The following is a 13741-nucleotide window of genomic DNA, read 5'->3' as shown; positions in this document are numbered from 1 at the left end:
GCAAACTGAATCATTGTTCTAATGAACTTGTATTTCCACAGTAATGAGGTTTTATAGTATGTCATCTTGAAAAGCATTTCCACTGGGGCACCTCAGTCACTCGGTTAAGCGTCTGACTTCAGCTCAGGTCATGATCTCAGGTCAGTGAGTTTGAGCCCCACGTTGGGCTCTGTGCTGACAGCTCGGAGCCTGGAGCCTGCTTCAGATTCTGTGTCTCCCTCTCCCTCTCCCTCTGCCCTTCCCCTACTCACACTCTGTCTCTCTGCCTCTCAAAAATAAATTAAAAACGTTAAAAAAAAAAAAAAGAAAAGAAAGAAGTGTTTCCAAAATCTTTAGATAACTGAAGACCTTTGACTGATATTATGAAATAATTAGTAGACACTGAATGGACACCTCCATCATTTCTAAGTAAGAAAACTAAAACATTCATTACAGGCATAATTTTAATTTATATACTTTTGCTTGTTATTTGTATATGCTACAAAGAGGCTATACCTTTGGGTTTGAAAATGAATGTATATTCACTTCTGCCATGTTGTGAAACGTATAAGGGAATCGTGTGGCTAAATGAAAGCTAGGCTGAGTGTATTCTCGAGCTCTGCTAAAATGACAGAAACTCACAATTATCCACCCCCTTGTTTTCTCTGTGAAGTACTAGTGCCTAAAAGCTATAATTAATAAATATGAATGAGACTATATGTGACTGAGACTCTACTAGGAGTCTCAAGATAATGACACACGCTTATTTTGATTTTAATTAAGTGCCAAAAAGGGAATGTTTCTGTCCAAAGCACAATCACTTGTTCCAGAATTTCCTATGGCTGCTGTAACCAATTACCAAAAACTTGGTGGCTTAAAACAATACATATTTACTCTCTTGCAGTTCTGGAGGTCAGAAGTCGGAAATCAGCTTCTCTGGGCTAAAATCAGGGTGTCAGCAGGCCATGCTTCCTCCAGAGGCCCTAGGGGAGAGAATCCCTTTCCTGGCATTTTCCAGCTTCTAGAGCCAAATTCCTTGCATTCCTTGGTTGCTGGCCCTTTCCTCCAGCTTCAAAGCCAGCAGTCCTCATGTTATCTTCTTCCTCTGTCATCAAACCTCCTCCTGCCTCTCTCTTACAAGGACACTTGTGATTGCATTAAGAGTCCACCACGTAATCTGCAATAGCCTTCCCATCTGGCTTTATTGGCAAAATCCTTTTCTGCCATATAAACCTGTGAGTTATCATTCACAGGTTTCAGAGATTAGAACCTGAATATCCCTCAGGCCATTATTCAGGCTCTCACCTCACCTCCTATATAATCTACACCCAAAGAGGGGAGATACCATATCTCACCACAGTAACACTTTCTTATTACTTTATCATAAGAAAATTGATTGTTCTCTTTAAAGTAAAAGAAACTTGCATTTTGTGTATCTTCATTTAAATATTGTACTGTTACTTTAATTAATAAATAGCCAAGCTATAATCATTCATATACTCAGGCGCCTATGATCCCATCTTAATTCTCAAATGTCCTGGAAACTTCAATTTTACCTTCCAACACAGATTCCAAAATGAAAAATGAAATAAAACTTAACGTCTTTTGTACTTTAAACGTTCTTTGAGATTTTCCAGAGGTCCTTAAAAAGTAATAAAGACTTGTTCCTTTCCTTACAAAAATAGGTGTTCGAAAACTTTAGCTTTATTTGCTATGTTAGTATTGATTAGTTGTATAAGAAAAAATCAAATCAAAAGAAGTATTCAGCTGTCCATAGATTAAATCTGAATAGGGAAAATATTATTAATAGCAATATTTTAGTTCTCTGCTGTATGCAAAGTCCCTAGAGATTTATTAGCACCCTTATTGTCTATGTTTCTAATTACCAGAGTCCAGTTGGGGCTTTCCCTGATGACATTAGGCAACAAAATTAGTGTTATTAGTCATAATTTCAGTATATTAAAAAAAATGGTACCAACCCTCCTTTTCAAATTTTAGTAGAAATTTCTACACCAGTGTTTTCAAAATGAGGACATACATCAAACCTTTCTGTGAATCTTTGTTAAAATACACGTATTTAAAATCTACCCCAGATTTTTTTGAAAACAGGTTTAATCATCATGCATTGTAGATACTTTCTCCAAAAGTCTTTTTGGATTGGCTTTATTATATTATTTTGCATGTCACAAAAATTTTCCCCTTCACTTGTACTGTTTTCATTATATACTCCTACCAGATTTTGCACTTGTGAAAACTGTCACAAGTCACAAGTGACCCACAAACATTTTAAGTCTCTGTTGTCTTCTCAGAGTTTTTTATTTACTCTGATGGATGCTTCCCTCAAGGCCCTATGATCAGCTAAAGACAGGAGAACTCCGTGGAAAAGGACAGTAATTAAGGTACTTCAAGAATAAACTTTTAAGCACAGACTTCTGATGCCATCATATAATCACCTTTAACACCAAGTCAGTGGACAGAGTCAGAATCTTGAGAACGCCTTATTTAACGAGCTGGGTTCATGATCTAGCTATTACAATGACCAGTGGAACAACACCTGCTTTGTATAAAATCAGTCCTTGATCCTAACCCAACTGGCCTTTTCAATATAAAATGCAAGTAAAAGTTCGTGTTGCTCGTGCTTACCCAAAGGTCCAACAAACCCCGATATCTCTGTATCCAAGAGAGTAGCTTCTTTATCCCAGAGGAGAGTATTACACACTTTCTCTCTTGAGGCTCATCTCTCAGGCTATAGTAGCGGAGGAGCCCCAACAACAGGTACGAGAACAGGACTGGCATGCTCACTGTTCTGCCCATTGGCCATGTGACGTTTGGAGAGCTGAGGGTCAGCTCTGGGCCAAAGTGGCCTCAGCTGTAAAAAGGACACCCTAAAAATAATTCCTGTCCTCTGTGCCCCATTTACCCACTGTCAGTACAGACTTTTCTTGGGAAAAGCTCAGACTGGTAATTGTACACCTTGAGCAGACCTCTGAAACAATTTTGTCCAACCTCCTCATTTTATAGCTGTGGAAGCTGATGCGCCCCCAAGGAAACCACACCCGTGGGAGACCAGAACCTGACTTTCCTCCCTCTTCTGGCACTCTTCTGTCCCAGTATGTCATGAAAGCTCTCTCCTCCACAGTCGAGTTGGTGAATTCCTTTCATCCTATGTGGCAGAACCCAAGCGTCCCACAACGACACCACCTGACCTGCCTCCTTGCCGCAAACCGGTTTCCTTTCGATTTTGTTTAAAAAGATGCAGTGGAGAGAGATTTTCCCCGCAGCGATTTCAAAACCCTAAATACATGACGTACCAGTCTTCTGTGTTCATGAAGGACTCTGAAGCAGAAACACTAAATGAAACATCAAATACAGGTCCTATTCGAGGCCTTTCCTAGATTTGAAACCACACTCCTTAAGGAATAAAATAAAATAAATTCACTCTTACGGTGCTATTCAAATGTGACTTAGGGACTGATGTAGATCATTAAATTATGTTACTGATCAGCTACGACCGCTTCGGAAATGGTCGGCCTTTAGCGACCTTTACAGCAATCGTGGGTTTTGCCACAACATTGAAGTGAGTGGAGTCTTCTTGTTGAACAGAGTATATACTAGTTCAGATGTTGCTGAATTCGAGTGAAGAGTCAAATGTAAACTCCATTCTAGTCCTAGGAAAATAGGACCACATATCAGTTCACAATCTATCTGAACAACAGAAAATACTGGCCCCATACCAAAGACAACTGTGAGGAGCACTGTGCTGTTCTAACCTATTGAAGGAGAGAACTTGACCCTTCAGAAAACTGGTTTTAGGATGGTGAGGATAACGAACTCAAGCAACTTTAAGAGACGGGACGGTACTGTAAAGGAGTGACGTGGGTCATACATGAGGTACAACGGTGAAGGGTGAGCACTGTGGCAAACCAGAGAGGCCCAGTAGTCACGGGACAGCAGCCAGACATCTTCATGTGACAATAAACACGTGTGTGCAGACATGTTGACTTCACCCGAGAAGCCAGTGACTGAGGCTTTTTATGTTAAAAATTCTTTAGTTTAAATGCTGGCAGCTGATTAATTTTCCTGTAAATACATCACTGTAGGCCTAATGATCCCATCTGCTACCTGCATTCTGGCCACATCCTGTAGGATGTCAGATTGAGGAACTAAGGGAGCCTGGGCCTTCAAACCTCTCTGTTCCCAAAGGCTGTTCTCAGTGGGAGCCCAGCCTAATCCCCATGCCTTGTGCTCATGCCAACCCCGAGCCCACACAACCTTCCAGATTCCCCCAGACTCAACTCTTGGGCTCATCTCTTCTCACACATTATGTTTTCTGCTGTGCTGACCCGTCTCTGACCTCAGCCTGTCCTCATACACCTTTGGATCCCAGACCTAGTTTGGCAGCTACACACCCCCCAGCCCCGGACCCCACTCACTCTGGTTTTAGTTTCCCATTCCCAACAGGGCACTGGTCATCAACGGTGTCCTCCCTCCAGGGCCCAAGCCAGAGCTGGTCCTTCCTCACCATCGTCCACCTCCCACTTTTTTGAAATGCACAAAGGGCCTAAACTTGGTGGCTCATTCTTTCCCAGGAGCAGTGATTCCCCCTCTCCACCTGCCTCCCCTGAGTGGAGGATTCCTGTGCACGTGTAGGAGGGGGATTTGGCAGGGGCTGCATTTACACCCATCCTGTACTGGCCCTGGCCCCCATGTTTCCTGTGAAATCCACAAGCACAGCTGAAGCACAGTTCTTACAGGGATGGCAGGAGTGCTCTGCCCGATTGTCCAAAGCCCCTGTGACTCAAGATGGCTTGCCAACACGAAGTCACTGAAGCTCCACCTCCAAATTCCACCTTGGATGCTGGATAGTCTGAAGGAGCCCAGGAAGTCTGGCTCCCTACAGGTGTCACAGAGACCATTAGTGTGGACTCCTGCATGGACCGTAAGGTTACCACCTGACCACACAGGTCTCCTAACCAGACATGGATTACCCATCTACTCTCACATCTCCAGCCTTCAAAGAATTCCTCTGCTGTGCGTTCTGGTGAAATACCCAGGAGACTATTTTGTGCTAAAACAAGCCAAAGCCATGAGCCAAATCAACTGCTTCTAAAAATCAGACAGCTATTTAATCAACGTATCAAGATCTTAGCATAATGACTGATTCTCTGGCATGACCCACCCTGGAGGCAGTCCCTGTTGGCTGAAGGACACTGAAGTATGAGAAACCATGCCCCGGTCACAAAGAAACTCAACTTCAGGGATGAGGTGGCAATGTGGGTGCTATCCTGTAACCAGGTGAAGGCGAATCTCCACCTGCAACTGCGAGAGAGAGAGAGAGAGAGAGAGAGAGAGAGAGAGAGAGATGCCTGCTTGCTACTCAAATGAACACAGGAGTAACAGTTGGGCTTGGCTAAGGCAAAGAGGGCTTCCTGGCTCTCTACAATAAATCACAACTTGGAAAGGCAGACATCTTGACAGTGAGGTTTCTGTAACTATTTGGTTGAATGGCATCGTGGAGCAAGAAAAGTTTCTTGGATTTGTAAGAGCACATATTCAAATCAGCTCTAAACACAACCCTGACACTATTATTGTCAGGACACTCCTATGAAGTAGGTAAAGGCTAAGCCAACACCATACTTTAACACCATACTGGTGGCAGGAAGCAGAGAGAGGGTGAGTCCCCAGGCAGAGGGGAGCAGAGAGGAAACCAGGCTGAGGCCTGTCTGGTTCCTGGGTGTACCTCTGGCTGCTTCCTCTGCGTGCCACTCTGTCTCTCCCCAAGGTTCAGCAGGCTGCGGTCTCACAGCCAGTGGCCCAGGCCCCCGGCCATCGCGTGAGATCCAGGCCAGGGGCACCTGGGGAAGCACGCCTAAGCATGTGGTCTACAGGAAGGGAGAGACGTGCAGCTACGCACTCAGGGCGCACCCTGTGCCGGGCGCTGTGCTATGCGCCAGTTGACAGGCACGCAATGACTTAATCTTTGCAAAACTCCAAAGATGGGGGACCCCTTATTATCCCCATTTCACACGGGAAAGTGCTTTTCAGAGGCAACAGAGGAGTGTCCCACATCACATGGCCACAAAGCGGTGAACTGGGATGGCCAACCCAGCTCCTCTGATCCCTTTGTCGACGCTGCCTAGGCAACCTCTGACCAGCCCTCTGTGACAGTCCAGGGGGCTGCGGGGGAGGGGGGGTGGGGGTGGGCCTTGAGCACATGATGAACCGGAGAAAATATTAAATGTTGACAGTCACAGGAAGGGGAAAGACTGCCAGAACACTTGACGTGACAACTCTTTTTAACCCAAAACACCACAAGAGTCTTTGTAAGAACTCTATGTCCTCCTGAGTCCAGCACTTGGGACAGAACTTACACGGAACACACTTGTACCTCTCCAAACACGTATTCGGCCACTGATAACTCTATGTTGCTCCATCAAGTATATGATCGTAGACGGGTTAGGTGTTTCATGGAGAATGAGATTACTACAGGAGTTTATAATGGACTATATTTCTAAATAAATCTATTAACAATAACCATTAAGAACTTCATAGGATTGGGACACCTGGGAGGCTCAGTCCAGGGTCTGACTGTTGGTTTTGGCTCAGGTCATGATCTCACAGTTCCTGGGATCGAGCCCCGCATCGGGCTCTGCGCCGGTGGTAGGGAGTTCCCTTGGGATTCTCCCTCTCCCTCTCGTTCAGCCCCTTCCCTGTATGCTCTCTCTCAAAATAGAGAAACGTTAACAAATGGTTTTTAAAAAGAACGTCTAGGATCGCATGTCTGAGGCCACATGCTACCTTTCCTAGTACTATACGGGTGACCAGTGTCCGCGAGAGAGGGCGGAAGGATATACTCCACAGAGGACCGCAGCACTAGCTAATAATCCCTACCTCGAGCCCTTTTTTGGAATGAGGCGGGGTAGAAGGCCATCAAATCAACCTGAGCATAGTTCCTTCTACGTGTACCTCTTCATGGTTTCCCCGTCGCTCCTCAATCTTCAATCTCCACGCGAAGCCCTGGCCCCGTTAAGTGCGCGTCGGCTGCTATGCCACCCTCTCCACCCACCCCCACGGCCATCCCCTCCTGACTTCCACGTGGTCTCCGGTCAGGAATAAGGCCTGTGGCACCTCAGTCGTGGTCTTCAGCCCCCACCCTCCTTCTGGGCATTCAACATGCCTGGGAGAGCCACCCCCACCCCGCCAGCCTCCTGGCCTCACAAGCCTGGACTGGCTCAGCGCCAGCGAGGAAGTCTCTTCCCCCTGACCCGCTACTCCCTCAGGGCCGCTTCCCGCTCCGTCCCCAGCGAAACCGCTCCCCGGAATGCCCGAGTCCAGCATCCCACACTGACCGCCCCGTCCACCCTCCACCTCCCGTGGGAGGTCTCCTCCCGGATGTCTGACAGACACCTCCGGCTACCTCCCAATGACAGAAACAGACACCGGTCAGAGGCACGGCCCTGGAGTTAACTCCTTTAATGTCACGTGCAGACACAAGGCCACGCCTCCCTCATCTGTGGGCGGCTTCGGGGTCCGGACGAGCGGGCGCGGGCATCACCACTTCCGAACTCGGGGCATCCCATCCACCCGAGGGGAGGTGGTGTTCTCGAGGAGACCCCTGAGGTGCTGGTTGCTGCCCAGGGCTCGCTGCACGTGCTCCGGGGTGATGCGCATCTCGTGGCTGTCCAGAGCCTCCTTGCCCGCCAGCTCCAGGATGTTGGCCGTCAGGTACTCGAGAACGGCGGTCAGGAAGACCGGGGTGGACGCGCTCAGGCGCCGGGCGTAGCGACCCTCTCGCAGCAGACGCTCCACGCGGCTGACCGGGAATTGCAGCTCGGCTCTCCTGGAGCGGGACACCGCGTGCCTCCTCCGTCTGCCACGGTGCCGGCGACGGTGCCGGCGGCGGCGCCGGCGGCGGCGCCTCCCAGACATGCCGCGTGCTGGGTTGGAACCCGATCGGCCCGGCCTGACCATCCCGCTTGCCCGAGGGTGGCAGGATGTCGGCGCCGACCCCCACCAAGTGTGCCCCTCACTGGTCAGGGAGCTGCTTATATGACACCTCCGACATTATGATGTCACTGGTGTCGCTGATGTCACTGTGCCCTGCTCAGGACTGGCCTGGACACATCCATGACAGAAACCTGGTCTCCCTGTTGACTGCACTGGACCCTCTTTACGAGGGAACTCTTTCTCCTGGCCCTCAACAGTCTAGTACAAACAAGAACGGGAACCTTTCCACTGACACAGTGCTCTGTCTTGAGGACACTCCCCTCCAGGTTACCTGGTCCCGGCCTTCCATGGTCTTTGAGCTCTTTGACAGCCCTTTGTAAATTGCCAGTCACGGACACACATACTGAATGCTTTGTCCAGTAGAGGTCCAAACGAAACCCAATTTTGCCCCCGTTGACACATTTAAACATTATCAATATTTCTACGTTCTTTGGATTCTCTTCTGGATTGGTTACAATATCCGCCAATTCCTCATCAGTGAAGACTCTTAACACATTTTCACGTTACATTGATATAAAGGTCATGAGTTCACTCTCTTTGAAAATATCTTCTAACTGTTTTGGAGGTCACAGTGATATGCCCACTAGATTCACCAGTCAGAGCCAGATACAATGCAAAGACAAAAAAGTGTACCTCATTCTCAGTTAATACCCAGGCGTGTCTCATTTCTTCTAGGTGAATCCAAAGCACCAAGAGCACTTTGTTGATTTTTTCTAATTTAAATTTGTAATAATTTTAATTTCCTTCTCTGCTAACTTGGTGTTTCTGTTTCATTTTTGTTCATTTACAGCCAATAATTTATTTTTATTGTTAACCAAAATGACTGGGGGGGGGGGGTTGCCTGGGTGGCTCAGTCAGTTAAGCACCCAACTCTTGATTTTGTTTCGGGTCATGAGCTCAGGGTTCACGGGTTCAAGCCCCACGTTGGGCTCCACTCTGGCAATATGGAGCCTGCTTGGGATTCTGTCTCCCTCTCTCTCTGCCCTTCCCCTGCTTGCTCACTCATTCTCTCCCTCTCACAATAAACATTTTTTAAAAAAAATGGTTCAGAGTTTGGTTTTAGGATCTGACCATGTGGAAATCTCTCAAAATGAGTCCAAAGAGATCTAGTTTCTTTTGGGTGAAAGACAAAACACAACCTCATTTTCCAGTCTTTGTTCAAATCCATTAAGAACTGCATACTCTCTGAGGGGAGAAGAGCTTTTTGATTTCTGGACTGATGAGATTTGCTGTTTCTGTGTTATACTTGACATATGCCTGAAATTATAGGATTGAAGCTATAAGCTCTACTTGTCTGGGCCCATATGTCTCTGTCTTTAATACACAAAGGTCTTCACCTTTGACTGTGTGAGTGTACAATGTTTTCCTACCTCTGGATGATATTAACAGATTATAAAATCTCTTAAATTAAGGGAGCTCTGTTCTTAAATTGCATTTCTAGATAAATAACTGCTTACACACATTGAGTATTTCCAAATTTTCTTGAAAATAAGGAAACTGAACTATGATACTTTAAATGAGGTAGATCTAAACAATATATATTCTCCCAGAAACTAAATCACAACTATTTTAAGATATCAAATTCAATTTAAGTAAATCTTTGGCAAACAGGACTAGTTCGATCGTTTAGATTTAATGAAAACAACTAAGTCCTTTCTCTTGTATCAGTGTTAACTATAACACAAATATGCATTTATCTACTACTCAGGTATGTTCTTCCTAAACTTATAAACTTTTACTGATCACATAAACTGGTGCTGATGTATTTTATGTTTAAGATTATGATATGTATATAAATTTATAATTAACCAAATTGAATCACTGGTTGGACAAACTTCATCCTACAAAGCAATCACGTTTCATAGTACGTCAATGAGAAGATAATTGTTAAGATTTCTAGATAATGAATAACTTTGGACTGATAGTTAATGGGCATCCGATACATACCTAATTTTTTTAATGTTTATTTATTTGAGAGGCAGAGAGAGCAAGTGGGGGAGGAGCAGAGAGAGACGGACAGAGAGCCCCAAGCAGGCTCACAGAGCCCTATGCAAGACTCTAATGAATTGTGAGATCATGACCTGAGCCGAAACCAAGAGTTGGATGCTTCACTGAATGAGCCACCCAGGCATCCCATAGATGCCTAGATAATTTTTAAGACAGAATGTTGAAACACTGATAACTAAGTACATTTCTAGTTCGTATATTTTTGCTTCTTATTTGCACATGCTACAAAGAGGCTCTATTTTTGAGCCTGCCCATGACCATGGTCATTTCTGCCACAGTGAGAAGTTATATTAGTATGTGGCTGAGTAATTCTGGGGTAGGTGTGTTCATGAAATCTGCTAAATCCACTAACATGAAAGAAATTCACAATTATTCACCCTATAGTTTTCACAATAAAATACAAGTGATTTTGCTTAAAAGTTATAACTAACATACATGAGTGAGAGTCCACTAGGAGTTTCAAGATGACGTGGGTTTTTTGTTTCCTTGTTTAAAACAGAATGTTTCTGTATGAAGTAAAATGGCATGTTGGTTCAGAATGTAACAGACAAATTTGAAGGACAAAACCCGAATGCACACAGAACGTTACGGGAGGTTTGCAAAAAAGAGAATCCGGAAAGGAACAAAAGTAAAAAAAAATTTTTCGAAATCTGGTTCAGTTCTAATAAGTTTGTTCACAAGAATTTCAAAGAGCTCCTGGACCCTTCAGAATCAAATATTAGTGTTACAAGACCTAGCCTCAGCTTTCAGACAACGAAATAAAAGGCATCCAAATTGGCACAAAAGAAGTCAAACCTTCACTCTTCGCAGAGGACGTGATACTCTACACGGAAAACCCAAAAGTTTCCACCAAAAAACTGCCAGAGATGCTAGAGGAATTCAGGAAAGTCGCAGGATATAAAATCAATGTACGGAAATCGGATGCATTTCTATACACCAGTAATGGGGCGGCAGAAAGAGAAACGAGGAATTGATCTCATTTATACACTGCTCCAAAAACCTTAATATACTTAGGAATAAACCTAACCAAAGAGGTAAAAGATCTGTACACTGAAAACTATAGAAAGCTTATGAAAGAAATTGAAGAAGACACAAAGAAATGGAAAACATCCCATGCTCAAGGATTGGAAGAACAAATATTGCTAAAACGTTGATACTACTGAAAGCAATCTACACATTCAATGCAACATTATCAAAACAACACCAGCATTCTGGGGTGCCTGGGTGGCTCAGTCAATTAAGTGTCTGACTTTGGCTCAGGTCATGATCTCACAGTTTGTGGGTTTGAGCCCCGCGTTGGGCTCTGTGCTGACAGCTCAGAGTCTGGAGCCTGTTTTGGATTCTGTGTCTCCTCCTCTCTCTGCCCCTCCCCTGCTCATGCTGTCCCGCTCTGTCTCTCGATAATAAATAAACGTTAAAAAAATTTAAAAAAATAGAAAAGAAAACCAAAGGTGGAGGCATCACAAGCCCAGACTTAATTATATTACAAAGCTGCAATCATCAAGACAGTATGGTACTGGCAGAGAAACAGACATAGATGAATGGAATAGAATGGAGAACCGAGAAATGGACCTACAAATATATGGCCAACTAATCTTCGACAAAGCAGGAAAGAATATCCAATGGAAAAAAGACAGTCTCTTTAGCAAATGGTACTGGGAGAACTGGACAGAAACATGCAGAAGAATGAAAACGGACCACTTTCTTACACCAGACACAAAAATAAATTCAAAATGGATGAAAGACCTAAATGTGAGACAGAAAACCATCGAAATCCTAGAGGAGAAAATAGGCTGAAACCTCTTTGACCTTGGCCACAGAAATATTTCTTATTTGACATGTCGCCAGAGGCAAGGGAAATAAAAGCAAAAATGAACAATTGGTACCTCATCAAGAGAAAAAGCTTCTGCACAGCAAAGGAAACAATCAACAAAACTACAAAGCAACTGATGGAATGGGAGAAGATATTTGCAAACGACGTATCAGATAAAGGGTTAGTATCTAAAATTTATAAAGAACTTATCACACTCAACACCGAAAAAACAATCCAGTGAAGAAATGGGCAGAAGACATAAACAGACACCTTTCCAAAGAAGACATCCAGATGGCTAACAGACATATGAAAAGATGCTCATCATCACTCATCATCAGGGAAATACAAGTCAACACCACAATGAGATACCACCTCACACCTGTCAGAATGGCTAACATGAACAACTCAGGCAACAACAGATGTTGGTGAGGATGTGGAGAAAGGGGAACCCTTTTACACTATCGGTGGGAATGCAAACTGGTGCAGCCACTCTGGAAAACAGCATGGAGGTTCCTCAAAAAAATTAAAAATAGAACTACCCTACAAGCCAGCAATTGCACTACTAGGTATTTATCCAAGGCATACAGGTATGCTGTTTCGAAGGGGCACATGCACCCCAACGTTTATAGCAGTGCTATCAACAATAGCCAAAGTATGAAAAGAGCCCAAATGTCCATCAACTGATGAATGGATTAAGAAGATGTAATGTGTATATGTATACGTATATACACACACACACACAATGGAATGCTACTGGGTGATGAAAAAGAATGAAATGTTACCAACGGTAAGATTCCAATGTGGATGGAACTAGAATGTATTATGCTAAGCAAAGTCAGTAAGAAAAAGACAAATATCATATGATTTCACTCATATGAGGAATTTAAGAAACAAAACAGATGAACAAAGGGGAAGGGAAGGAAAAATAAGATAAAAACAGAGAGGGAGGAAAACTTTAAGAGACTCTTAAATACAGAAAACTGAGAGTTGATGGAAGGGAGGTGGGTAGGGGGATGGGTTAAATGGGTGACAGGCATTACGAAGGGCACTTTTTGGGAGGAGCACTAGCTGTCATATGTATGAGACGCATCACTGGGTTCTACTCCTGAAGCCAAGACTACACTGTATGTTAACTAACTTCAGAATAAAAAATAAAAAGTAAATTAAGAAAACACAAATATTATATTGAAGCAATCACAGAATTTAGTTTGTTCTCTGTGAAAAGGGCTAAGTTTCCTTACAGCGTTTGTCACATCTTCTTTTTTAAAGTTTATTTATTTATTTTGAGAGAGAGAGAGAGAGAGAGAGAGAGAGAGTGAGTGAGTAGGGGAAGAGCAGAGAGAGAGGGGGAGAGACAGAGAATCCCAAGCAGGCTCCACGCTGTCAGCACAGTCCCCACCCCAGGGCTTATAACTCATGAACTGCGAGATGACGACCTGAGCCAAAAACAAGTGCTGGACGCCTCACCAACAGAGCCACCCAAGTGCCCCAGTGTTAGTTCTTAATAAGTGGTTGTCAAAGATTACCCTTCACCTGTATTAGCTTCCTATGGTGGCTGCAAACAATGCACATTGATTCTCTTCTAGGTCATAAATCTGAAATCAGTTTCATCAGGCTAAAAGCAAGGTGTGAACAGGGCTGCATGACCTTTGAAAGTTCCAAGGTCAAATCCATTTCCTTGCCTTCTCCAGCTTCTAGAGCTGAATTCTTTGCATTTCTTTATTCATGACTTCTTCCTCCATCTTCAAAGCCAGCCATACAGCATCTCGTTTCAGTTGTCACATTGCCTTTTGCTTATGTATTAAAATTTCCCTCTGCTTCCCTTATATAAGGGCACTCCGATTTCTCGGGCCAACCACAATTATCCAGGATAATCTTCCCACCTCAATATCTGTAACTTAAATCTAAAAGTCCCATCTGCAAGAGAGAAAGTAA

General features: G+C 44.3%; 2 protein-coding genes across 2 annotated transcripts in view; both read right to left on the bottom strand.

Moving 5' to 3' along the window:
• The window catches only part of XK (X-linked Kx blood group), a 77858-nt gene that overhangs the window by 27789 nt on the left and 36328 nt on the right, over window positions 1-13741 (bottom strand). The window lies entirely within an intron of this gene.
• LOC123594112 (histone H2A-Bbd type 1-like) lies at window positions 7423-8007 on the bottom strand. The gene has a single exon (XM_045470743.1). It carries the CDS (start codon window positions 7948-7950, stop codon window positions 7531-7533), a length of 420 nt encoding a protein of 139 aa, XP_045326699.1. The 5' UTR covers window positions 7951-8007; the 3' UTR covers window positions 7423-7530.

Source organism: Leopardus geoffroyi, chromosome X (assembly GCF_018350155.1).
Source record: "Leopardus geoffroyi isolate Oge1 chromosome X, O.geoffroyi_Oge1_pat1.0, whole genome shotgun sequence".
NCBI classification, from domain to species: Eukaryota; Metazoa; Chordata; class Mammalia; order Carnivora; family Felidae; genus Leopardus; species Leopardus geoffroyi.
The sequence above is the reverse complement of the archived record's forward strand: the minus strand, read 5'-3'. Positions and strand labels throughout refer to the sequence as shown.

Bases quoted from the DNA above. Each gene is read 5' to 3' on its own strand.
- LOC123594112 (XM_045470743.1), bottom strand. From the start codon at position 7,950: ATGGTCAGGCCGGGCCGATCGGGTTCCAACCCAGCACGCGGCATGTCT.